We start from the raw sequence: 22,941 nt of genomic DNA on the forward strand, positions 1-22,941 counted from the left end.
TGACGAATGACGACTCACGCGGAACAACACCCGTCTTCAACAATGACCCAATTAGTTTCGCCCTGTGCCTGTCGAAGCAGGGGTGAGTGGGGTTGGTCGGGTTGAAGCCCATGGTGGTGGTCAAGGCTTTCTTGAAATGGAAATCTACATTCCATTAGCACACTATTGAGCGCCACAAAAGGACCGTCTGTAATAGCATACTTTTGGTTAAGAAGAGTCTGGTCCTTTGCTTCTGCCCAAGCCCCGCCAATGGAGAAGACTACAGACGGGAATATAACCCGGCACGTGCCCCCTTACCAGAAGCGTCCGAAGCGTGTTCTGCTGCCACTAAGTCGACTTTGTTGATATCACTTATCTTGCACTGCACCCTGTAGCCCATTCCTTGCTACACGCCTGAAAACATGTCGTCGTTGGTGTCTTGCGCCCTCGCGGTGCTCGCCATTGCCGGCCAGGCCGCGGGTCGGAGCTACGCGCTGTCTAAGACGTATGACGCTTCTAATTTCTTTGACGAGTTTGACTTTCAGACGGTACGTTGCGGCCTACCAAGCTCTCGACTTTTGGCACGGGATTTTGGGGAGAAGCTAACGACGGCTCCGCAAGACCGGCACCATCACGGACCAACCCGACGACAACTGGTCCTGGGTGACATACCAGACCAAGACCAACGCCATCAACAAAGGGCTTGCGGCTGTCAAGAACGGCGAGGTCTATCTCGGCGTCGACTACACCAACCAGCTGCCTGCGCAGGTCAAAGGCCCGGGACGGCCCACGCTGCGCGTCCAGTCCAAGAGCGCGTTCAAGCACGGCCTGGTCATCACACGGTTCAGCCACATGCCGCAGCCTGTCTGCGGTGCCTGGTCCGGGTAGTAAGCAGGAACGAGTCCGTATTGAGGCCGAGAGTTGCATGACTGACTGCAACTTAGCTGGACCGTTGGCACCGGCGAATGGCCCACGGCCGGCGAGATTGATCTATACGAGGGCTGGCATCTCGCGCCGGCGAACAAGGTGGCCCTGCACGTCGGCCCCAGCAGCGCCATCGGCAAGTGCGTCCTGGACCAGTCTTCCCAGACAGCCCAGGTCCTGACCGGCAACTGCGACAACTCGTTCCAAGACGGCGTGCATCAATTTTTAAACCAGGGCTGCCAGTCGGAGGAGATTCAGAATGGAATCTGGGGCTCGTCCCAGGGCGGCATCCGTACGTCTCCAGCCCAATTGTACTAACATGACGCCCAATTGCTAACGGATCCTCGCCCTGCAATAGAGGCCCTCGAATGGACCAGCGACTTCATCAAGGTGTACACTTGGCCGATCGGCGCGGCGCCCAGCAACATCGGCGCCGACAAGCCCGACACGTCGTCGTGGGGGACGCCCTCGGTGCAGCTCAAGAAGCCCAGCTGCGACACGGAGACGGCCTTTTCCGACCAGAAGCTGCTCTTCACCCTCCCGTTTTGCGGCAATCCCCCCGGCAACCCCCAGTTCTGGTCCGCCCTGGCCGCGGACGGCAAGAGCGGGCCGACCTGCGAGACCGTGACCGGCGCGCCGACCTGCATCGACTACGTGGCCGAGAACCCGCAGGCGTTTAAGAACTTCTTCTTCCAGATCAAGGATATCCGCATCTTTACCGAGGTGGTCCAGGACCAGCTCTCGCTCGACAGCAGCAGCCCGCTCTTCACATTCACGTACGCCGCCAGCCGGCCCGCCAGCGACAACTGGATCGGCATCTGGCCCGTCGCCGATGCGCAGGCGCCACAGTCCGGCAGCACCGCGTGGGCGTACGCCGACAAGAGCGCGGGCTCGCTGCAGATCAAGCCGCCCAGCACCATGAAAGCCGGCACGTACAAGGCGTACCTGCTCTCCGCGGACCGCACCATTCTCGGCACCGTCGCCAGCATCGACTACGACGGCGGCACTGCCTCCGCCGCGGCGTTTACCCTCAACACGCACTACAGCACCGGGTGCGCCGGCAGCGCGAACAACCAGGTCAGCGTGCCGCGCGGCAACGGCATGTGCGTCAACACAAACTGCGGCGTCGGCAGCCTGGAGATCCCGTCCGCCGGCAGCTGCCCGAGCGGCCGGGTGCGCCTGAGCTACTGGCAGGACGCGGACTGCGCGGGCGACTGGTACGGGTACGGATACGGCAGCCGGGGCACGTGCCGGGGGCTGTGGTCCAACGGGTGGAACTTCCGGTCGCTGTGGGTGTCGTGCGCGGAGCCGGGGGCGCAGGACTGCGTGGAGCAGGGCACGTGCGTGCCGGCGCCGGAGCCGGCGGTGGGGACCTGCCGCGCGGCGTTGAGCCTGAAGACGCGGTACCGCGCCGACTGCACGGGCGGTGCACAACGACGTGGTGGTCGGCGGCGGTAGTTGCATCGACACGGGCTGCGCGGTCGGCAGCCTGGATATCGCCGCCGCCGGCAGCTGTCCGGACGGCGAGGTCCGCATCAGCTACTGGGAACAGCCCGGCTGCGCGGGCAAGTGGTTCGGCTACGGCTACGCGAGCAGGAATACGTGCCGCTCGCTCTGGTCCGGCGGCTGGAGCTTCAAGTCGCTGTATGTTAGCTGCGCAAAGCGCAGCGATGACTGTGTAAGTCGGGGCACTTGCACGATGGACCAGGTGCCCAGTTACCCCATTTGCTGATGATGCGCTTGACTATACCTGGATATATTTTTTGCTTCTAGCGGCAAGCTTGACTAGGCCTTTTCAAGGCGTTTCCTTTCCAATTGATCGCTCATTGCTATACTATGTTTTTTTTCGCAGCGTTTCTCTTTCCAATCCATCGTTCATTGTTGTACTATGAAGAAACCCAAAACGAGACACATTTCGCTTCACCGTCTAAGCTACCGATCGGTTGTGGAGATGCCAAGCCGAATAGTCTTGTCACCATCAATAGTCTAATTTAATTAATATTATGCACCTGCTTGTCTACGCCAACCACTCTGATGCGGCGTCTTCGCACCAGTACGCTGGCCGCGCGATGTCAGCCTGGCGCTGCCACCTAATCTGCGCAGACTAGACAGGATTTATGATAATTGTGTCGTAAACAATTCGCAGTTACAGGGTCACTATATGGCGACATGACAGTCAATCGCTCATTGCCTCAGAGGCGCTCTTGACCCCATGTCCCGCAGCAAGAGACAGGTGTTGGTCACTTGCCACCCGGAAGCGAAATTCGAGCGATATTGGAAAGACAAAAGTCAATTGGCTAATGAGGTGTGATTATGTTTCTATGAAAACGAACCCCTTCCTGCCATGTCCTTTCCATCCTTTATTTCGCAAAGCTCGGGACGGCATCAAGAGTGGTGGTGATGGTAGTGGTCTATAACAAAGCCATGTTAGTACCGATTCGTTGCGTGAAAGCCGGCCTCCAGCTATGGCAAGGTACAGGCGCAAGCGCAGACGGGACGGGTAGCCTTACAGGAGTGACGGTGACGGCATCGCCGGTGATGCCCCAGCACGAGCAGGCGCTAGCATAGCGGACAGTGCCCGAGCAGGCCGTGGCGTACCACGGAGGCGCAACGGTGGAGGTGATGGTGCTAATCAGGCACGAGAACTCGTTAGACGGGTAAAAGAGGAACGGCGGGTTCTTTTCTGGGGGGTTTTTGCTTACACAGCAGGGGCCGTGATGGTCTTTTGCTGGAAGTGGCTGCAGTCGCTCTGGGCCTGGGTGACAAAGGGATCACCGCGGCGGGTGCCGGTGACGGCGCGGGCGCAGTTGTCGGCGGCGCACTCGGTGGCCAGCACGGAAGGCAGCAGGGCCAGAGCGACGAGTCCAATGAAGGTCTGCATGGTGCTTGGTGTTGATTTGGTTTGAGGGGGTGAGTTGAGATGGGGAGGAGGTGAGTTGTGGAGGGAGAAGATGTCACCATGAGCAGAGGAGGCATTGATGCATCTATATATACATCTACATCTTCATGCTCGAGGCGTTGAATATCCACACGGCTTTTGACGCCTCTGTTTACAAGACGGTCCGAGGAGCTCTCGACCAGGTACGCTTCTCCAATGCAACGCTAGCCACGTTGACTCCCGATGCGCCCATCGAGACCAATAAACCAGAGGTCTACGAATACATAAGCCGTATTGTTTGCTAATTTCATCAATGCCCCTAGTTACTTTGCTCAGCTTCAAGCCATGTCCGTGTTGTTGCCCAACAGGTGGCGCTCGCATGCATTGAGGCTCTCAAAGTCTAGAACAGGCAAGACTTTGATTCAACGAGAAATGGGCTGGGGCATGGGCAGGGCTTGAATTTCGAGGCTTCTCAGCTACGCCGCTGGGGACAGGGAAGGCGGGCGACTAGTGGAGTCGATAGTCTGTGTTGGCGACTTCAGCTGGGCGGGCAGAAGCAGTCATGTATGCGGAGTTTTCTGTCTTTGTTGACTAGTTGTTCACTAAGAACAGTCGGAGAGCCCATTGTGCACCAACACTGCATCGTGACAGGTCCGTCTCCGAGCAGGCCACCCAATCACGCCCCGAGCTATCGCCTGAACGGGGAAAACAACAAGACCGTGGCCTGGTTCCGCGCAGCCCAAGGCACAACGAGGCACCGCCTGTCTGGTAGCGATAGCCCGAGCGGTGGCGTTCAATTTTAAGCTAGGGAATTGATGATAATTTATGATCTTGTTAGTACGGATTATGCAACAAGCCATCGCCAATAATGGCCCATTGTCAAGCTGTTCGTGCACAAACGAGCCCATGGCCCAGCAACGGTCCATTGACAACAGAGAGGAAGCAGATTCCGACAGATCAGTCCATCTCGACCATGTGCCGAACAAACATCTCCGCTACATGGCCTGATTCTGGTCAAAGTAGCCGAGGGAGCTCCTGCAGCCCCCAACAGCTGAACAATTGCATTGCAATGGCAAGTCCGCTTCTCCCACGAGCCTGAATTACTAGTTAAACATGTCGGCAGCGGTGAAGCCCGGCCTTCGGAGAGTTTTCCTACAACAACGCGGTTCAGCCTCTTTCAGCCACAATATGTGATTTATCCATGTTCCAATTCATTCTTTCAGCCGCGTTTGCCAAGGCCAGCCGAAAATGTATACGGTGGCTAACTATTAGTTACAGTAGACACGTAACGAAGTGGGTAAGTTTGTCAAATTGAGCGTCACTGACTCACTAGCCACTCCAAATAGACCCGCGATCCGAATGCGTACATATCTTGTTCCATTTCCTACACATGTACGACAAAACAGAATCAATATTTCTTGCAACAACCTATTGCAGGTAGTCCTCCCCCGTCTCGTGCGCTATAAGGTCAAACATGGGCTTTGCCGAGAACCAGGCCGTGGCATGCTGGCCGAGCGTGTCGTACGTCTCCTGGGCCTCGGCATGGCCGACCTCCTTGAGCGTGACGCCCGGGTGCGCGCACGCGGCCATGGCGACGAGCTGCGAGTGGCAGAGGCTCTCGAGCGCGACGAACCAGAAGACGGCGGCCTCGATCGAGGCGCCCGCCGTCAGCAGGCCGTGGTTGCGCAGGATCACGGCCTTGCTGCCGCCCATGGCCGCGGCGATGACGTCGCCCTCGCGGCCGCCGAGCACGATGCCGTCAAACTGGTCGTACAGCGCAATGTCGTTGTAGAACGTGCACGCGTCCTGCGAGATGAAGGCCAGCGGCAGGCCCAGGCCGGAAAAGGTCCGCCCGTAGAACGAGTGCGCGTGGGCGGCGCAGATGACATCCGGGCGGGCACGGTGCACTTGTTTCCCCTCTGCCGTTAGCGTCTGGCGTAGTTATGGAGTAATGGGCCGATTCCTGCGGGCAACGGGCTTTTTTTTTTTCTTGCGTACCGGCAGCGTGGATGAGAAAGGCGGATTGGTTCACGAGCTTGCAGTCTCCGTGGTCAATCACCTTGCCCTCGTCGTCGAGGCGCACGAGATCGGACCGCTTGATCAGCGCAAAGGAGACGCCAAGAGGGTTCACCCAAAACGTATCCGGCTCAACCGGATCCTAGTTCGGCAATCCATCCGCGTCAGTTATCTTCCATCACGGGCCCTAGTAACGTAGTGGGGGGGGATCTCGTACCCGCAGGGTAATGTGGCCAGCGACGCCCTCATTCAAGCCATACTTGGCAAAGATGCGAAAGGCGGCCGTGAGGCGCCCCTTGAGATACTCGCGCTCCTCGCGCTTATCCTTAAAGGTGAGAGGCTGCGGGAAGCCGCCCTTGGCGGAGAAGTCGTAGCGGAACTTTTTCTCCTCGCCGCCAGCGGGCTGATTGGGATTGACTGAAGGGGCCATGGTGGTGTTAATCGCTCTGCTTGAGAGGGAGATGATGATGATGATGATGATGATGATGTTTGTGAGGGGTCATGGTTACAGCGTCAGCAACGGCACGTCAGCTGCAATGTCTGTCAATACGCACTAGACTATTCGTCGAGCACCTCGGCTTCGTGGGGGAATGGTTGGCCGGCAGAGCGGGGTCTTGATTTGGCCGCGGGGAAGCGATTACTGGACATGATCTACTTTTTATGACTAGTTCAGAGCCTTCTTATTACTTAATTATTACCTGGAAAGGGTAAAGTGTATTCTGAAAGAGAGCAGAGGCAGGCCAGTATGAATCAAGCCAAGTTCATTTCTACGTGACATCGAGTCAGTAACACATCAGGCACCTGGACGTTCGTTTGTCAATGCAGGGAGGAAAATGCTTCCTTGTAACATGAATAGAACGAGGGGTCGATCGAGTTATTATTAACCATCCTCCACAGAACGTGTTGAGATGCGTGGGTCACCATTTGAGACGGGCGCTTTTCGATCAATTGGTCCATATCGGCCTGAAGCGACGAGTGCTGCTGTCGCTTCCATCATGTACGGATATCTTCTTCTAAAAGAACCGAACGAGGGGGATTGGATGTGGTCGACTTGAATAGCAGAGTCCGCCTCATTTATTATTAGTAGTGACTTGGTGCAACATTTGTATAGTACCGCTGTGATTACGGTAGCCTTGTTCGCAGTTTACTACCCAAGCCATGCAAGCGGTACGGGCCTGTGAGCTGGTATAGCCGTGTGCTTTTAATCTAAGAAATTAACTTTGTTAATAACCTTTTTACATGATGGCCGATAGATGAAACTCAATCCTTCATCACTACACATTTCAAGCAAAGTTCAGCCAGGACACTACGCTCTGCGCGCCCTGTGGAGAGGCATCTCCAGGAACTGACGCCACTTTTTCCTTCCTCTCCACCGACACCCAGAGCTCACACGAAATGACAGAAATAGAGCCAAAGTTGTTTCGAATTGCCCCCATTTCTGACGCTATGATGAAAACCACCGTCAAGTTTTATGTAGTGTTGCGAGCGCTGCGAGCGCTGCAGCCTCTGCCTTGTACAACTCCTCCAGCCACAGCCACAGCCACAGCCACTAATATTAGGCGATATGCTGTACGAGCCTTGAGACTCGTTTTTACCTGCTCCCTTAATATACAATTTTTAGTGTGTGAAGTGTTGATGGATTATATTAGAACCAACTATTAGGATCAGATAGACTTGCCAAGTATCTAGAGTATTGTGTCATAATATGTATGCAATGGGTATAGACAGAGTACTCCCGGTCCTCCTCAGTTTCCTCGCACACGCTCTCCAGGTCAACTACCTTGACCTTGCCCTTGACCACTAGAAAGTTATCTAGCTTTGGGTCATCATAAATAACCCCATAGTCAGTAAAAGCCCGAAGGATAGGCTCAAGCTGTTGCTTGAAATCCTCAGCCGGCAGTGCAGTTAGCCCTTGCTTATTAGAGGGCACACCCTCAAAACGTGATAGCACAATCGAGGGTGTATTATTAAACTCTGCATCCCCTAGGAAGCAGGGAATAATGCGGCCCTGTAGCGGCTCAAGTCTTTTATACATGACCTTTTCATTAACAAACTCATCATCCCAGCCAGGTTTGCGAGTCTTGAGAACAAGACGTCCAGGGAGGTAATATTGTGGTGGCAGCTGACGCTGCAAGGGCAGAAGAAGGAAGCCAGGCAGGAGACGTAAGCCTATAGAAATACATTCTATAAATTTAGGGCGAATAAGGGTGATGAATAGGACGTTGTCATGGACACGGTCGACGCGCTCAGCCCAAGCTCGCAGGGGCGAACCAGCAAAGGTCAACTAGAAGGTAAAGGTCAATGTTAATTTTAACTACAAAGAAGAAGTAGCAAGAAAATTCGAAAAGTTTCTAACCTGGATTGCGCTGTCCGCTATCGTTTTGTCCATTAGATGTCATGGACAAGCATGTTTCTGTACGAGAAGAAAGGAGGTGAGCAGGCGCGCTGTTAGCGAATAGATCTCGGGAGTCACGTGTAGGCAGGCGCTGTTGCCTAAATTTGGAGCATCTACCCGTTTTAATAAACGGTCATACGACCAACCTAGAGCTTTGATTTTTCTTTACATATTTTTTCATAGCAGCAGCTCCGTCACGAGGCGCGTGGTGAATGCCGGGCACAAGTCGTACGACGGGGTGACGTATTGGGGCTGATGCCATCAGAATACCCCGTGTTTTGGGAGCGAATTCGCTATCAAGCGGTCAGGATACGGCCTCGTGTTCTTTGGAAATACGAAAACGCATTCATATATATGCCTTGATCAGGAATTTCTTTTGAAGTATAATAGCAAGTATATATTGAGAAAATTACTTGGCAATTTAACTCTGTATTTCTTGTCACTTCTTGAATGCCGGCAAGTAAGCCAAGTGTTGGATGAACGGTACATCGGAGGTGGGCTGACCTGCACGGCGAACTAGCCAAACGGAGAAGCTGGCAAGTACTGCCAAGCTCGTGTATTTCGTAACCAGGAGCCTATCTACTCCGTAGCCTACGGCGTCGGAGTTCCGACTAACACGGAGCCTAGCGGAGCCCCGGAGCGCCGATACCGCGCGCTTTATCTGTGGCGTCTCCTCTAGTGTCCAGCTCCCCCGCTCAGCTTCAAAACCAGTAAGCAAGACAGGTGATGCTTTAAATCAAGTCAAGTCATCAAGACTTTTCAAAAGCGCCTCGATATATTATTCATCAGCTAAGGATACTTACTCCGTATAGGCTGCAAAGCCCCGCTTGCCGCCCGTATACAAAACACATGCCGTGCGCAGCCAAGGAACTCGGACGGGACCCTAGCTGAGCCAAGAACCCTCCACTGCCTATGAATGAACAGCTACAGGCAACCATGGCCTTTGCAAAAGAACCGTACGACCCAGCCACGACCGACCAATGGCTGGTCTGCACAGCCTGCGGCACGCAATTCCCCACGGCCGACCGCGCTGCTGTGACGACGTGCTTCATCTGCGACGACCCCCGGCAGTTTGTGCCCGCAACCGGCCAGGCCTTCACGACGGTCGCGTCGCTCAAAGACGCCCGCCCGCGGTACCAAAACGTGTTTTCGCCGTACGCCGGCGACAGCCGCATCACGTACATCCGCACCGAGCCGGCGGTGGGCATCGGCCAGCGCGCGACGCTCCTCGCCACGCCGGCCGGCAACGTGCTCTGGGACTGCCTCACGTTTCTCGACGACGAGACGGTGCAGCGCACCCGGGACGCGGGCGGCCTGCGGGCCATTGTCATCAGCCACCCGCACTTTTACGGCGCGCACGTCGTGTGGGCGCGCGCCTTTGGCTGCCCCGTCTACACCGCCGCCGAGGACGCCGCCTGGGCCACGACGGCCTCGGCCCACCGGCAGCTGCTGGCGGGTGCGGAGACGGCGATCCTCGACACGGGCGTCGCCGCCATCAAGGTCGGCGGCCACTTCCCAGGCTCCATGGTGCTGCTCTACGACCGGCACCTCTTTGTCGCCGACACGTTTATGCTGACCCTCGCCGGCGTGGGCGACTACGAGACAGACGCGCGCGGCGTCCAGCGCGAGAGCAAACCGCCCGGTCGCAACACGTTTACCTTTATGTGGAGCTATCCCAATATGATCCCGCTCGGGCCGGACGAGCTGGCACGCATGTGGGCGGTCATGGCCCAGTACCGCTTCGCAGCGGCGCACGGCAGTTTCGAGGGGCGCGATCTCGAGGACACCCGCGCCAGGACGAGACTGCTGGAGAGCATGCAGCTACAGGTTCGCGCCATGGGGCATACTAGTCACCCGCTGCTCAAAGAGGTTGCGTAGGGGGGGGGGGCGGTCCGTCGATTAGAGTAGGCCTGATTAGGTTTTAAGTTAGGTTTTATAAGACTTAGGGCAAGATAGAGCACTAGCATTCGTATAGGTGCCCACCACTTTTACTAGCATATATAGTAAATATATAATAGTTATAGGCCTACTTCGCTTTATACTAAATTACTTCTTCTCTATCTATAGGTCCTAGGTTTAACTCCCTATAACGTTACTAGCTATAGGCTACTCCCTAAAAATAAAGGTAGAAGTAGAACTAACAGAGCTTATTTTCACCTCTATAGAAGCTAGCTACTTAGAAGCCCTGTTCTTCTATAGAGCTGGGGGGATGTGTGAGACTTAGGGCAAGATAGAGCACCAGCATTCGTGTGGGTGCCCACCACTTTTGCTGGCGCACATGGTAAATGTGTAATAGGTTTTTAGGCTGGCGGATATACACAATTCCCGTTCATTGGCCGTTCCTATCACAAGCATTCCTCCTCCGTAAGACGAAACGAAGATACGAGTTCGGCAGGAGCAAGAAGGGATGTGGGATCCAAGGGGGACGGACGAGTCAGACGGCACTCGCCTGGAAAGGAACCCGCGTCGTTTATTATGCCGCGTTTCTGACAATGGATGCTGAAACTCAACGCAAGTGGGCACGGCGACCTGCCTCTCCTTGTCGATCTACACTAACTAGTGGAGCATCAAACAAGGTCCGTGGTGGTTTACTTCTCCTACCTTCCTAAGAAGCTTAGAGTCCGCCAAATGACAACACAAACTTCAACGCGGACTTGTCAAAGAATGTAACCTTCCCTATCGCTCCCTATACGAAAGAGAATATGCGCGTTGTTGTGCTTATGGGCTCACTTTTTTGGGCTCAGCGCCTGGGCATCGCCACTTTCATTGTGACTTGCTTCTTCCGGCAATAAATATAGCAGATGATGAGAAGGTTGTCGAGATATCTCAAGTCTATAAATCAACCTGTTTTCCATGCTCAAAAAATGCGCTTTATTCTACAGCATCCGCATCCGCAGCCTCATCCATCTCTTCCTTGTCTAGCAACCCTTCCTCGGCCAACTTTTCCTTCATCATGAGAAACCAACTCGCCCTCGTCGCCCTCGCCAGCCAGGCGGCCGCCTTTGCTGTCCCTTCCGTCGCCACCAGGAGTGAGGCGATTGTGGGCGGCGTGTCTGTCAAGATCGAGGACTTCCCCTACCAGGTGGACCTGCGCGTCAACGACAGGGCCAACTGCGGCGGCACCGTCATCAGCGAGAAATACGTCCTGACGGCCGGCCACTGCGCCGAGGGCTACACGGGCCTGAACATTCGCGTTGGCAGCGCCACCAACGGCAAGGGCACCAACTACAACGTCACCCGGGCCGTCGTCCACCCCAAGTACAACTCCGAGTCGTACGCCTACGACGCCGCCATTCTGGAGATCAGCCCGGCCATCAAGTTCGGCACCACGGTCAAGGCCATTGCCCTGGCCGACGTGGAGCCCGCCGTCGGCACCGACACGGTCGTCTCCGGCTGGGGCTCCCTCACCGAGACACCCAACTACCCCACGGCCCTCCAGGCCGTCCACGTCCCCATCTACAACCGCGCCACCTGCAAGACGAACTACGCCAGCGTCACCCCAATCACGGCCGACATGATCTGCGCTGGCTTCCCTGAAGGCAAGAAGGATTCTTGCTCTGGCGACAGCGGCGGTCCTCTGGTGACTGGCGGCAAGGTTGTTGGCATCGTCTCTTTCGGAACTGGCTGTGCTCGGGCCAATAAACCCGGCGTTTACTCCAGCGTCGCCAGCGCTGAGATTCGTTCCTTCATCAAGAGCACGACTGGCCTGTAAATAAAGAATTCGCATAAAGCCGAGGCGAGGCGAGGCGAGGCGAGGCTAGTGGTCCTGGCTTGGTTCGCGGAAGCGAGGATGATTCAATTATGTACATACTTTCCACGGGACAGTGGCACATAGACACTTGGAAGAATATATCGCTTCGCCCCTATCCTACCCGCCCATAAAATAGATTTCTTGACGGGCTGTCATGAATTATCTGTCTGCTCTTGATTGCATCTCCGCTAGTCACCAAGGAGTGTAGGACTTTAGAACGACCGCTTAGAAATGAAGGACGAGCCGTTGAGGTGCTGCCCGGATTAATACAATTATTACTCGTAGACTTTAAAGCTCCAATCAATTGCGAGGTCCGGCAGAAGAGTTACATACGTAATGCGAGAGTGCGCATCGTCTTTACCAAGGCCGACGCTAACATTGGCTAGCAAAAGGGTCAATTCAAAGAAGATCGATGGGGAAACGAAACATGTTTAGCGGTTTTAAGCCGCCGACCGGACTCACAGCGGCCTAGCATTATAGTCAGGAATTCGTAGACTAATTATCTAGTCCGGCCAACTCCTGAACTAAGCGATACTCCATTTCATCCTGTACGTGATTGAACTGACCCCGCTACATACTAGTCTCTCAGACGATCGCAGCCTTTGCTATCGGCCGACTGAAGCAAACCAATTGTTGTATTATGAGTCCACAAAGTAGCATCACCTGATAGCTACACACTGGATACCAGCAGTCGTTATAGCCAGATACAGAAATAGCGGCAATAAGCACGATATCCCTTTTAGCATTTCTTTATTGCCAGTATATAGCCGTCATCCCTGCAAGTGCCACGCCTCGCCTGTAGGGTGGAGTGACCTGTCTCATTTTCGATTGCTGTTCTTGGCGCGACCATGCCTGAATCTCTGCCACGAGCAGTCGGAGCGGCTGTGCACAATGTGCAGGTTTCAGATTGATACGCGTATCTACTATGAACAAGTAAAGCAGCCTTCACAGCTCCTACATATTGCTCACGATTCTGTTTCTATTATCGACTGATTGAACTGATGGTGTACGGAGCGAAGCAAGGGAAACACAAAGGGAAACGAATACAAAAGCAGCAAATCTGTATCAGAGGTTTGATACGTTATTATTGTGGCTAAAACTAGGATACCGTGGCTCAGAGGCGAAGAGGGCAGGTGTGCTGTAGCACTTGACCCTACAATTGCTCAACAGGTAGGGTAAGGCTTCTGGTGTTAAACAGTTCTTAATAATAATAATTTAAGGTGATTCATGCCAACTGAGATGTGGACATCTGGTCCCACTAATGGCTGATTCCCTACCTATGAAACAGCCTTCGGATATTTGCTTCTAATCGGCTAACTATTGGCTTATCCCAGCCCTTGCAATATGCGCCTTTTTAGTGTAGAAGTAAAAAGGCTACGCTCTTACAGGCTATAGCAAATCGTGTGATTTCCTGACGAATGCTGTTTATCTACGATTCCCTTTACCATCTTCCTATTGGTCATCCCGCTCATGATCAAGTGCAACAACCATGTCTGTCATAATATGTTCTCGCTTTAAATAACTCCAGCTTGAGCTATCGTGATGGGGTTCCCAGTAGCAAACGTTAGACCCAAGCCTCCATTGCTAGTCCTAACACACTCTGCACTTTTCATTCAGTTGTTATGCTGTTCCAAGCTGCCATTGTAGGTATTCATCTCATATGCACAGCTGCGTCTGTAGTGGCTCGTGCAGAGGGAAAATCACCATGTTCTGGCAACACGCCCGCGAATCGATCGTCATGGTGCGAATACTCCATAGAGTCTGACTACAAGAGCCTGGTTCCAGACACAGGTGTCACTAGGGAGTACTGGCTCGATATCGTGGACATAATTGCTTCACCAGATGGTGTACCAAGGCCCGCAATGGGTAACGTGTTTTTGCTTCGGTCGGATGGGCACTGTACACTAACCATTCAGTAGCTGCCAATGGTACTATTCCTGGGCCAACGCTCTTTGCCGACTGGGGAGACACCGTCGTCGTTCATGTCAGAAACTCGCTCTATACTTCGAAAAATGGCACAAGCATACACTTTCACGGTATTCGCCAGCTCTTCAACAACCAAAACGATGGTGTCGTGTCCATGACACAGTGCCCTACGCCGGTGAATCAGACGACGACGTATACTTGGAGGGCCATGCAGTATGGATCGACTTGGTACCATTCTCACTTTGGGTTGCAGGCCTGGGAGGGCGTCTTTGGTGGCATTGTCATCAATGGACCTGCGACTGCGAATTACGACGTCGACCTTGGTCCTCTATTTCTGAACGACTGGTCCCACGAGACGGCGTATGCGCGTTCTATCTATCATAAAAGTTACCTTCTCCCTCAGCTTCTGGAAACAGGCTTGATCAATGGCACCAACACGTTTGGCGACGGCGGTCAACGACTCAAGATTCGCTTCGAAGCCGGGAAGACGTACCGGTTGCGCTTGGTGAATGCCGCACTCATCTCGCACTTTAAATTCACGATTGACAATCACGAAATGACAGTCATTGCGCACGACCTCGTTCCCGTGGAGCCATACAAGGTCAATGTCCTGGACATCACCATGGGTCAACGATACGATATTCTGGTCACGGCGAATCAAGCGACCACAGCCAAGCAGTTCTGGATGCGCTCCATACCTCTCGGGCTATGCGGTGATCCGAACGCGAGGGCCGATGACATTCGAGCTGTCGTGCAATACGATGATAGCTCCAGTGACCCGTCTACAAGGTCGTACCCAATCTCCCAGCTATGCGGCGACCTGAGTACACGTGGTACACCGCGTGTCAAGGAAGACGTCGAGCAGCCAGATATCAAAGTCACAGAGACGACCAGCTTCAACAAAGTAGACGGATTTTGGTACTGGACGCTCAAAGCGGCGCCAATGCTGATTGAGTGGAACGACCCAACTCTCAGCAAACTGCTACGCCATGAGACCGATTTCCAGAAGAATGATTCTGTGATTGAGCTACCGCAGGCCAACAAGACGTTTTACTTGGTGATCCAGAACCCTCTTTTTGTGGCCCACCCGATTCACCTGCATGGGCACGACTTTTTCGTGCTTGGTCAAGGGGTCGGGCCGTTCATATCGGGTATTTCGCCTCTGAAGACGAAGAATCCTCCCAGAAGAGACACGGCTCTCCTGCTAGGCTCCGGGTATCTTGTGATTGGTTTTGTGACGGATAACCCCGGTGTCTGGCTCATGCATTGCCACATTGGATACCACGTCGAGACGGGGTTCTCGCTACAGGTCGTGGAGCGCGCCGACGAAATACCGGCGATTATTGACGCAGAGAAGCTGAGTACAGAGTGTGCGGCTTGGTCGTCATTCCAGGAAGAGAATAAGATTATTCAAGACGATTCTGGTGTCTAAAGTTTAGTGCGCGGAAACATTTAACATTTGTTGTGACGGCAACGGAAGACGGAAGAACGATCCTCCGTTGACACAGTATCTAGTATCTAGATACCTACCTAGTCAGTGAATCAACTTCCTTCCTTCCATCCCGAGTGTGCCCTTCTGGCAGTCCCAAAAACCCCTTTTTGCACTATTGTAGGATGTGGGCGAGTGATGTACGTGCATCAATATTTGGCTGCAAGCACGGCATGGATCGTGGGCCGTATTGTATTGTATTGCAGAAATGGTACGACAGTCCGATAGGTACTCCATACCTCTAGTACCTTACTGTATATATCTAGTGTCTGGAGTAGTCAAGACTCGCTACTTGCGAAACTTGGGATGATCTTCCGTTTGTTTATATTTTGCAATTCCATTGTTAATTGAAAATGAGAGATGAAAAAAAATTACCTCGCGTAACCGACAGACACGGCACAGGGCCCGTCCGTGTTGCGCCTTGCCCAGCGATGTCCGGTGGCTGTTTTCGGCGAGAGAGCCACTGTAAATAAAAGTCTGCCGGCCGAAGCTGCGGGGCCTGCTTCGGTGAGTTTTATCAATCTAGCGCATGTGGGCAATGAAAACTCGCTCGAGTCAAGACATAAAAGAGCCAGTAATGAGAGATACGAGGTTGGACAAAATGCAGGTACCTCCATTCGCCATGTGCTTATTTTTCCTGATTCCCTCCATCCATTGCATTGCCCAACTAGTTACACTCTGCATTGGTACAGCTGAATCCAACTACTCCGTACAGTTCGTTCACTTGACGGTCGCGTGGCTTTTTAGCGGCCTCCAGTTGACTTTAGTGGCTTTTGGTGGATTCATCGTTGCCGCCGAAACCACTGTGGCGTCGAGATTATAGCAGGGATCTTTCCTCCCAGTGGCAGCACGTGTTGCGTGAAGCTCCCTGATAGGCCAGTATGTCACGTGCACAGCACCACTTAGGGCTATAAGCCACCCACCGAGGAGCTGGAGAATACATCATCATCTTACTAAACTCTTATACCTAATAAAATAGTAGTAACACTAGTAGGATTATTAGAGACTATTAAAATTCATTAAATTTAAAGCTCTTATTAATAGCAACGTTTATTTTCATTTTTCTTTTTTTTCCTACCTATAATTAGCTATAGCTAATATACTAAATACCCCCCTCCTTAATTTAATCTATCCCCCCCCTTAATACTAGTATTATAAAAGTAAATCTAGCTAAGCTAGTTAACTTAAATACTAACTAAAATATACTAGCTTTAATAGGCTAAATAGTATATTAATACTAAGTTATTATATATAGAAATAGATAAAAGTTATTTAGCTTATATTATAAGCTAGCTAGCCTATACTATATATATATAAGACTAGATAGATAAGTAAAAGGAAATTCCCCCTAACTTAGGTATAGTATATACTATTCTAAAAGTCTAGAGAACTTATATAAATATATATATACCTATAAGAAACTATATAGTCCCTATAAAGTAGCTTATTTACTAAGCCTATATAAAGCTATTCTTAATAAGACCTAAGCTATATTAAGAAGGAGAATAAATATAGTAGGAAGAGTAGGAAAGGTAGGAAGTAGGAGGATAAGAGGAGGGAAGCTAAGCCTATATATTTAGCCTACTAGGCACCTTCCTAATATAGACCTATTCCTATTTAACCCCCCTATTAATATCCTTTCTAAACTTCTTAAATTTTATTACCTAGCTTAGAGAAATTAGCTTATCTTATTATATATAGATAGACGCTAGATAGTAAATAACCTTAAATCTTTAAGTAAGTTATTAATAAGTAAGCTAGGTAGAGATAAGAAGTATACCCCCTCTAAGTAACCCCTAGCTACCTATATAGGATATTAGTATACTCTTCTTAGTAGCCTTAATATAGATAGTAGCTATTATAGAACTAACCCTAGTATATTACTATAAGGAGATACTAGTAGTATCTATAGTAGTAATAATAATAGCTAGTAAGCTTAAGCTAGCTAAGCTTTATAAAAATAATATTAAATTCTTTAATCTAAACCTCTAATATTAGGATAAATAAAAGACTAGTTAAGTTATAAAAGCTACTAAGGATTTAATATTTATCTATATTTATATATTTATAGACTAGCTTAAGTAGTATATTATTAGCTATAATAAGTAATAGGTTAAGGATATTTAGGTAACCTATTTATATAGTAAGGCTACCTAATAGTATAATAGCTACCTTATTATAATAGACTAATAACTACTTTATAATATATCTATAAAGGATATCTATACTAGTCTTATTAAAAGATAGTAAAAGCTAATAGTAAAAGCTACTAAAGACCTAGTAAAGGCCTAATATACCTTAATAGATATATATAATAGCTATAGTATTAAAATATATACCCTATAAGTATTAAGAGATATATAAGCTTATAAATTAGGCTAGTAGGTATAACTTTAGATAGTATATAACTCTCTTAACCTAATAATCTATAGCCTACTACTATTATTAATATTAAATACTATAGCTTTATAGCTTATAATAGTATTATAAGAGTAATAGGATATAATAAAAGATCTTATAAGGTAGAAGTAGAATAATATACCTTATATACTATATTTAGATTAAGTAGTATAGTACCTATCTAGGCTATATAATATTTATAGCTAGTCTTATAATAGATAGTAAGGATAGTAGTAGTTAAATAGCTATTAGGATAGCTAATAATCCCTACCCTTAGTATATATATAGTAAGGCTAAGGCTATATATAGTAGCTATAGGATATAAAGAAGGCCTTATAGATAGCCCCCTCTAGACTATTCTATAGTAATATAGGCATCCTACCTTAAGCTACTAATAGTATATAGAATATAAATAGCTTTAGAAAAAATAGTAATAGCTATAGTAAGTATAGGAATAATATATACCCCCTATATTATACTCCCTACTAGCTATATAACTAGGGAGGATATAATTAAGGTAGTAGGCTATAGTAAATAGTAAGTATATACTAGTAAGATAAGGAAATAGAGAATTAAGGTATAACCTAGAAAGATAACTAGTCTATAAATATACTATTAAAGAAAGAAGAATATAGCCTAGTAGATTATTTAGATAATCTATAAGCTATAGTAATATATACCCTAGATAAAGAGCTAGAAGAGACTATTAATACCTACTTTATTATTACTATATAAGGTATAACTAAGTACTATATTTATAGCTAGGCCTTTAGTTCTAATAATAATTTATATAAATATATATATATAGCTTATCTAAGTATAGCTATTAGCTTAAATAATTAAGATTTTACTTACTCTAATATTCTTTATAATAACCTTTCTATAAGTATATATATTAAATATAATATAATATAGCTAGCTATATATTATATCTCCCTAAATATATTTTCTAGATTATAACTACCCCTATAAATTATTTAAGTAATAGTTATATATAACCTAATAACTTAAATATTATAAGGTTCTAGCTAGTTATACCTATACTTCTAGGTCTACCTAGACCTAAATATACTAGGTATACTTTATAATATATATACTAATACTAGCTCTAACGCTATACTAGTAGATAAAAGATAGCTAACTAAGAACTATCTTAACTTAACCTTACTTATAAAAGTATAGCTAATATAACTATATAATATAAGGTAGGCTTAGTATATAGTAATAAAGTATATATACTTTCTACTATATCTTCCTAATATATAGTAGGATAGTATACTAGCTATAGTATATTAGATAATTAATATAACTATAATACTTAAGCTAAGAGCTAATATACTACTTAGTATAAATATATTAAGGCTATTATAAATAGATATATTAATTATATAGTATAAGGTAATTTTATATAGCTATTAATATATAAGTATACTAATAAGTATATAGGCTTAAGTATAATATAGTATAGTAATAATTAAAGCTAACTTATATATTATCCTAATACTAGGAAAGACTATATTAGTACCTATCTAATATAATACTACTAAAGGTATTAAATAAATATAGTATATATATAAACCTTAAATAATACCTAATATTATAGCCTTTTCTACTATAATATAATAAGATATATATTATATACTAGTATATAATAACTTATTAAAGTATATAAAGCTATATAAATATATAAGGCTTAGGTAACTATACTCCCTATACCTAAAGGCTTAGGTATATACTATTAAACTATAGTAAGCTAACTTAATAATAAAGCTAATAGTAGTTAGTAAAATAGAAAATAGTAAGTTTACTATAATACTAAAAGCCCTTAAGATAAATATAATTATATATCCTATTAGTATTAATATCTATTATAATAGCTTATAATAATAAAATATAGCTTTATATAGGCTAGTTATAGACTATATAGTACTCTTTAAGGATAAAGGCTTTACTATAATACCCCTAGAGGAATATATATATATATACTTAAAGCTAGGCTAGGAAGAGATACTTTTATATTACTATAAGGTATACCTATAAAGTCTTAAGGAATAGAAGATTATCTAGATAATAGTTAATAATCTTATTACTAAAGGTAAGCTAGAATATATATATATATAGGTACTATTTATATTCCCTATCTTTATTATCTAATAAGGGTAAGGTAATAAGAGGAAAGGGTATATAGTAATAAATATAAGGCCTTTAAATAAATAAGCCTTAAGTAATATATACCTTATATAATAATAAGATACTATTATAAGTAAGTTAGCCTATATTAAGTATATTACTATTATTAATACTATAGTATTTTACTATTAATAGTAACTATATCTAGACTTAATATAGGTATTTATAATTATTATATATAAAGGCTAATATATATTCTAGGTACCTATTATAGGCTATAAGAATAGTAATACCTATATATAATAGTAAATAAATAAGATTCTATAATAAACTAAGGGTTTACTATACTATAATAATATCTTTATAGGGTTTACTAGCTTTAAAGAGTACTTATATTATATCTAGGAAGTTTTTTAGGCCTTACTATATAGTAATATATTAATTAGACTATAGAAATCCTATATTATATATATATTAGTTATTATACTTAGATAAATAATTAATAGCCTTAGCCTTAGTATAATAGATAATAAGCTAGCTATAGTATATAAGCTTAAATTTCCTATAATACTAAAGGAATTAGAGATACTCCTAGGCTTTACTAGAGCTCTAAGGTATAATATACTATATTATACTATAATTATAGAACTATTATAGGAATATAAGACCTAGCTATAGTAAGCTATAAAAGTATAAAAGACTATAACTATACTACTAGGTAAGGTATATTATATATAATAGGCTTAAGCCTAATAGTAGGCTTATAAGGACTAGGCTAATTAGAATATACTATCCCTTCTAATATAAATAGAGCTATATAGCTTTAAATAACTAAAGATAGCTCTTATATAGTATTATACCCTAGTATACTTTGCTATATATAGGTAGCTATTCTTTAATATTAATATAGTAAAGACTAATATTAGAGTTATAGTATACTATATATAAGAAATAGCCCTAGCTAGTATTACTAAGGATAGAAAAGTAGTAAGCTACCTACTATATATAGTAGTTAAACTAGTTATATTTCTTTTTTATATATTATTAGATAAAGAAAAGAGGTACTAGGCTATAAAGATAGAAGTATATAGCTATATCTAAGTATTAAAAAAGCTTTAATATATAATTAATATAATAGATAAGCTATTAGTAATATACTTTATTAACTACTACTTTATTATTTAATTAGATAAGTAATTTAATATTATTAATATAATAAGTAGGTAAGTTATTAATAAGAAAATTATATAGGCTATAAAGTATACTAGTAATATAAATATAAGAGTTATATATTATAAGGGTATAGACTATATTATCCTAAATATATTAAGTAGGCTATCTATATAGCCCCTTTATATAGACCTAAAGTAAACTAGCCTATTAAATAATATACCTAATAATTATACTAAGCTATAGCTTAATAGCCTCTAGGTAGTATACTATATAAATAAGAACTTCCTAGAAGTATAGCTTATAGTAATACCTATACTATATATAAGCCTTATTAGTATAAGCCTAGAATTTAAAGAGTAGCTATATTATAGATACTAAGAGGACCTAGTCTAGGTATATATATAGAATACTATTATATATAATAATAAGTTAGCTACTAATAATAAAGCTAAGCTCTTATTTAAGATTAAAGATAGGCTTCTATAGAAAGTAGTTATAAATTACCTAGATAAGCTATATATCCTATATACTATAGAATAAGATATTTTTAAGGCTATCTATACTAATAATTATATAGTATATAATAAGCTTAAACTAGTACTAAGGTAATACTATATATATAAAGGTAATAAGTATTTTTAAGAGTTCTTATAGTATTATACTAAATACTAGGAATACTATAAGTAAGTATATATACTATATAGGAACCTATAGCTACTATTACTAGTACCTATACTATACTATTATATCTTAATTAACTTTATACTAATACTACTACTCTTAGAATAAGAGTATATAGTAATACTAGTAGTAGTTTATAAATTTAGTAAGTTAGTACTAGTAGCCCCCCTAAAGGATATATCTAATATAGTAGAGGTAGTATAAATCCTACTTAATATACTATTTAATAAAGGCTAGGGTATTCTTAAGATTATACTCTTAAATAGGGACCTAAAGTTTATAGTAGTATTATAATAGTATATATAGAAGTAAATATATATAAAGCTTATATATACTATAGTATACTACCTATAGATAGATAGCTAGATAGAATAAGTAATCTAGATAATATCCTTAGCTATCTAAGTCTATATTACTAGTTTAAAGAAACTAGTATAATAGGAATTAATTATACTATAGCTAATCTTTTAAATTAATAGTATATAATCTATATTAATAGGGTACTTACTATATAAAGTTATTAAGGGATTTAACCTTATAAATATACTAAACTACTTAATTAGTAATATACTAGTAAAACTAAACTATAAGGTAGCTAGAGTCTTAATATATAACACCTTTACTATTACTATAGTAATAATAAAGAACTATTATAACTAGTAATATATAACTTACTTCTTTATAGTTAGTAATATAGTATATCTTAGACTATATAAAGGATATACTATAGTTAATAACCTAGGGTGTAAATTTAGGAAGTAATTTATAGGACCTTATTATATTATAGAGTATATTAGCTATACTATATACTAACTAGTACTACCTACTATATTATATATCTAGCTAGTAATTTTAGTAGACTACTTAGAGCTAGTATATAGGCTATTAGTAAAATCTAATAAGCTACTAGTAAATATATAGATAGCTATTAAAAAGGCTAGCTATATAACTTTATAGGCTAGAGAACTATATAAGTATACTATAATACCTAAGCTATTATAGCTTTATATAAAGGACTATAAAATTATCTAGATAATAAATAAGAAGTATAAGGATAGTATATAATTTTTCTAAGTATAATATTATAATCTAGATAAAAGTTATAATAAGTAATTATCTACTAAAGAGCTAGGTAAATATATAGTAGTAGTATTAAAAGATTAGATATTAAATAAGTACTATTTATTATTAGACTGCCT

The 22,941-nt window shown here is 44.9% G+C and overlaps 7 protein-coding genes across 7 annotated transcripts; 4 read left to right on the forward strand and 3 right to left on the reverse strand.

The window, feature by feature from the left end:
• Window positions 1-401: 401 nt before the first annotated feature.
• On the forward strand, window positions 402-2,635 carry CCM_03484 (GPI anchored endo-1,3(4)-beta-glucanase, putative; the record flags this gene model as incomplete). The annotated part of the gene is made up of 5 exons (XM_006668635.1): window positions 402-527; window positions 601-866; window positions 924-1,195; window positions 1,262-2,243; window positions 2,302-2,635. 5 exons carry the CDS (start codon window positions 402-404, stop codon window positions 2,633-2,635), a joined length of 1,980 nt encoding a protein of 659 aa, XP_006668698.1.
• Window positions 2,636-3,263: 628 nt separating this feature from the next.
• On the reverse strand, window positions 3,264-3,784 carry CCM_03485 (uncharacterized protein; the record flags this gene model as incomplete). Its single annotated transcript, XM_006668636.1, has 3 exons — window positions 3,264-3,314; window positions 3,414-3,531; window positions 3,606-3,784. The coding sequence occupies 3 exons, from the start codon at window positions 3,782-3,784 to the stop codon at window positions 3,264-3,266; spliced, it is 348 nt and encodes a 115-aa protein (XP_006668699.1).
• A 1,425-nt stretch (window positions 3,785-5,209) lies between these two features.
• Window positions 5,210-6,227, reverse strand: CCM_03486 (class II aldolase/adducin domain protein; the record flags this gene model as incomplete). The annotated part of the gene is made up of 3 exons (XM_006668637.1): window positions 5,210-5,688; window positions 5,780-5,939; window positions 6,015-6,227. The coding sequence occupies 3 exons, from the start codon at window positions 6,225-6,227 to the stop codon at window positions 5,210-5,212; spliced, it is 852 nt and encodes a 283-aa protein (XP_006668700.1).
• Window positions 6,228-7,442: 1,215 nt separating this feature from the next.
• CCM_03487 (Protein kinase-like domain) lies at window positions 7,443-8,538 on the reverse strand (the record flags this gene model as incomplete). Its single annotated transcript, XM_006668638.1, has 2 exons — window positions 7,443-8,081; window positions 8,506-8,538. The coding sequence occupies 2 exons, from the start codon at window positions 8,536-8,538 to the stop codon at window positions 7,443-7,445; spliced, it is 672 nt and encodes a 223-aa protein (XP_006668701.1).
• Window positions 8,539-9,128: 590 nt separating this feature from the next.
• On the forward strand, window positions 9,129-10,070 carry CCM_03488 (metallo-beta-lactamase domain protein, putative; the record flags this gene model as incomplete). Its single annotated transcript, XM_006668639.1, has 1 exon — window positions 9,129-10,070. The coding sequence occupies one exon, from the start codon at window positions 9,129-9,131 to the stop codon at window positions 10,068-10,070; it is 942 nt and encodes a 313-aa protein (XP_006668702.1).
• A 1,075-nt stretch (window positions 10,071-11,145) lies between these two features.
• CCM_03489 (trypsin-like serine protease) lies at window positions 11,146-11,904 on the forward strand (the record flags this gene model as incomplete). Its single annotated transcript, XM_006668640.1, has 1 exon — window positions 11,146-11,904. One exon carries the CDS (start codon window positions 11,146-11,148, stop codon window positions 11,902-11,904), a length of 759 nt encoding a protein of 252 aa, XP_006668703.1.
• A 1,661-nt stretch (window positions 11,905-13,565) lies between these two features.
• On the forward strand, window positions 13,566-15,301 carry CCM_03490 (laccase-1 precursor; the record flags this gene model as incomplete). The annotated part of the gene is made up of 2 exons (XM_006668641.1): window positions 13,566-13,809; window positions 13,860-15,301. The coding sequence occupies 2 exons, from the start codon at window positions 13,566-13,568 to the stop codon at window positions 15,299-15,301; spliced, it is 1,686 nt and encodes a 561-aa protein (XP_006668704.1).
• Window positions 15,302-22,941: the final 7,640 nt, after the last annotated feature.

This window comes from Cordyceps militaris (genome assembly GCF_000225605.1).
Source record: "Cordyceps militaris CM01 unplaced genomic scaffold CCM_S00002, whole genome shotgun sequence".
Classification (NCBI taxonomy): Eukaryota; Fungi; Ascomycota; class Sordariomycetes; order Hypocreales; family Cordycipitaceae; genus Cordyceps; species Cordyceps militaris.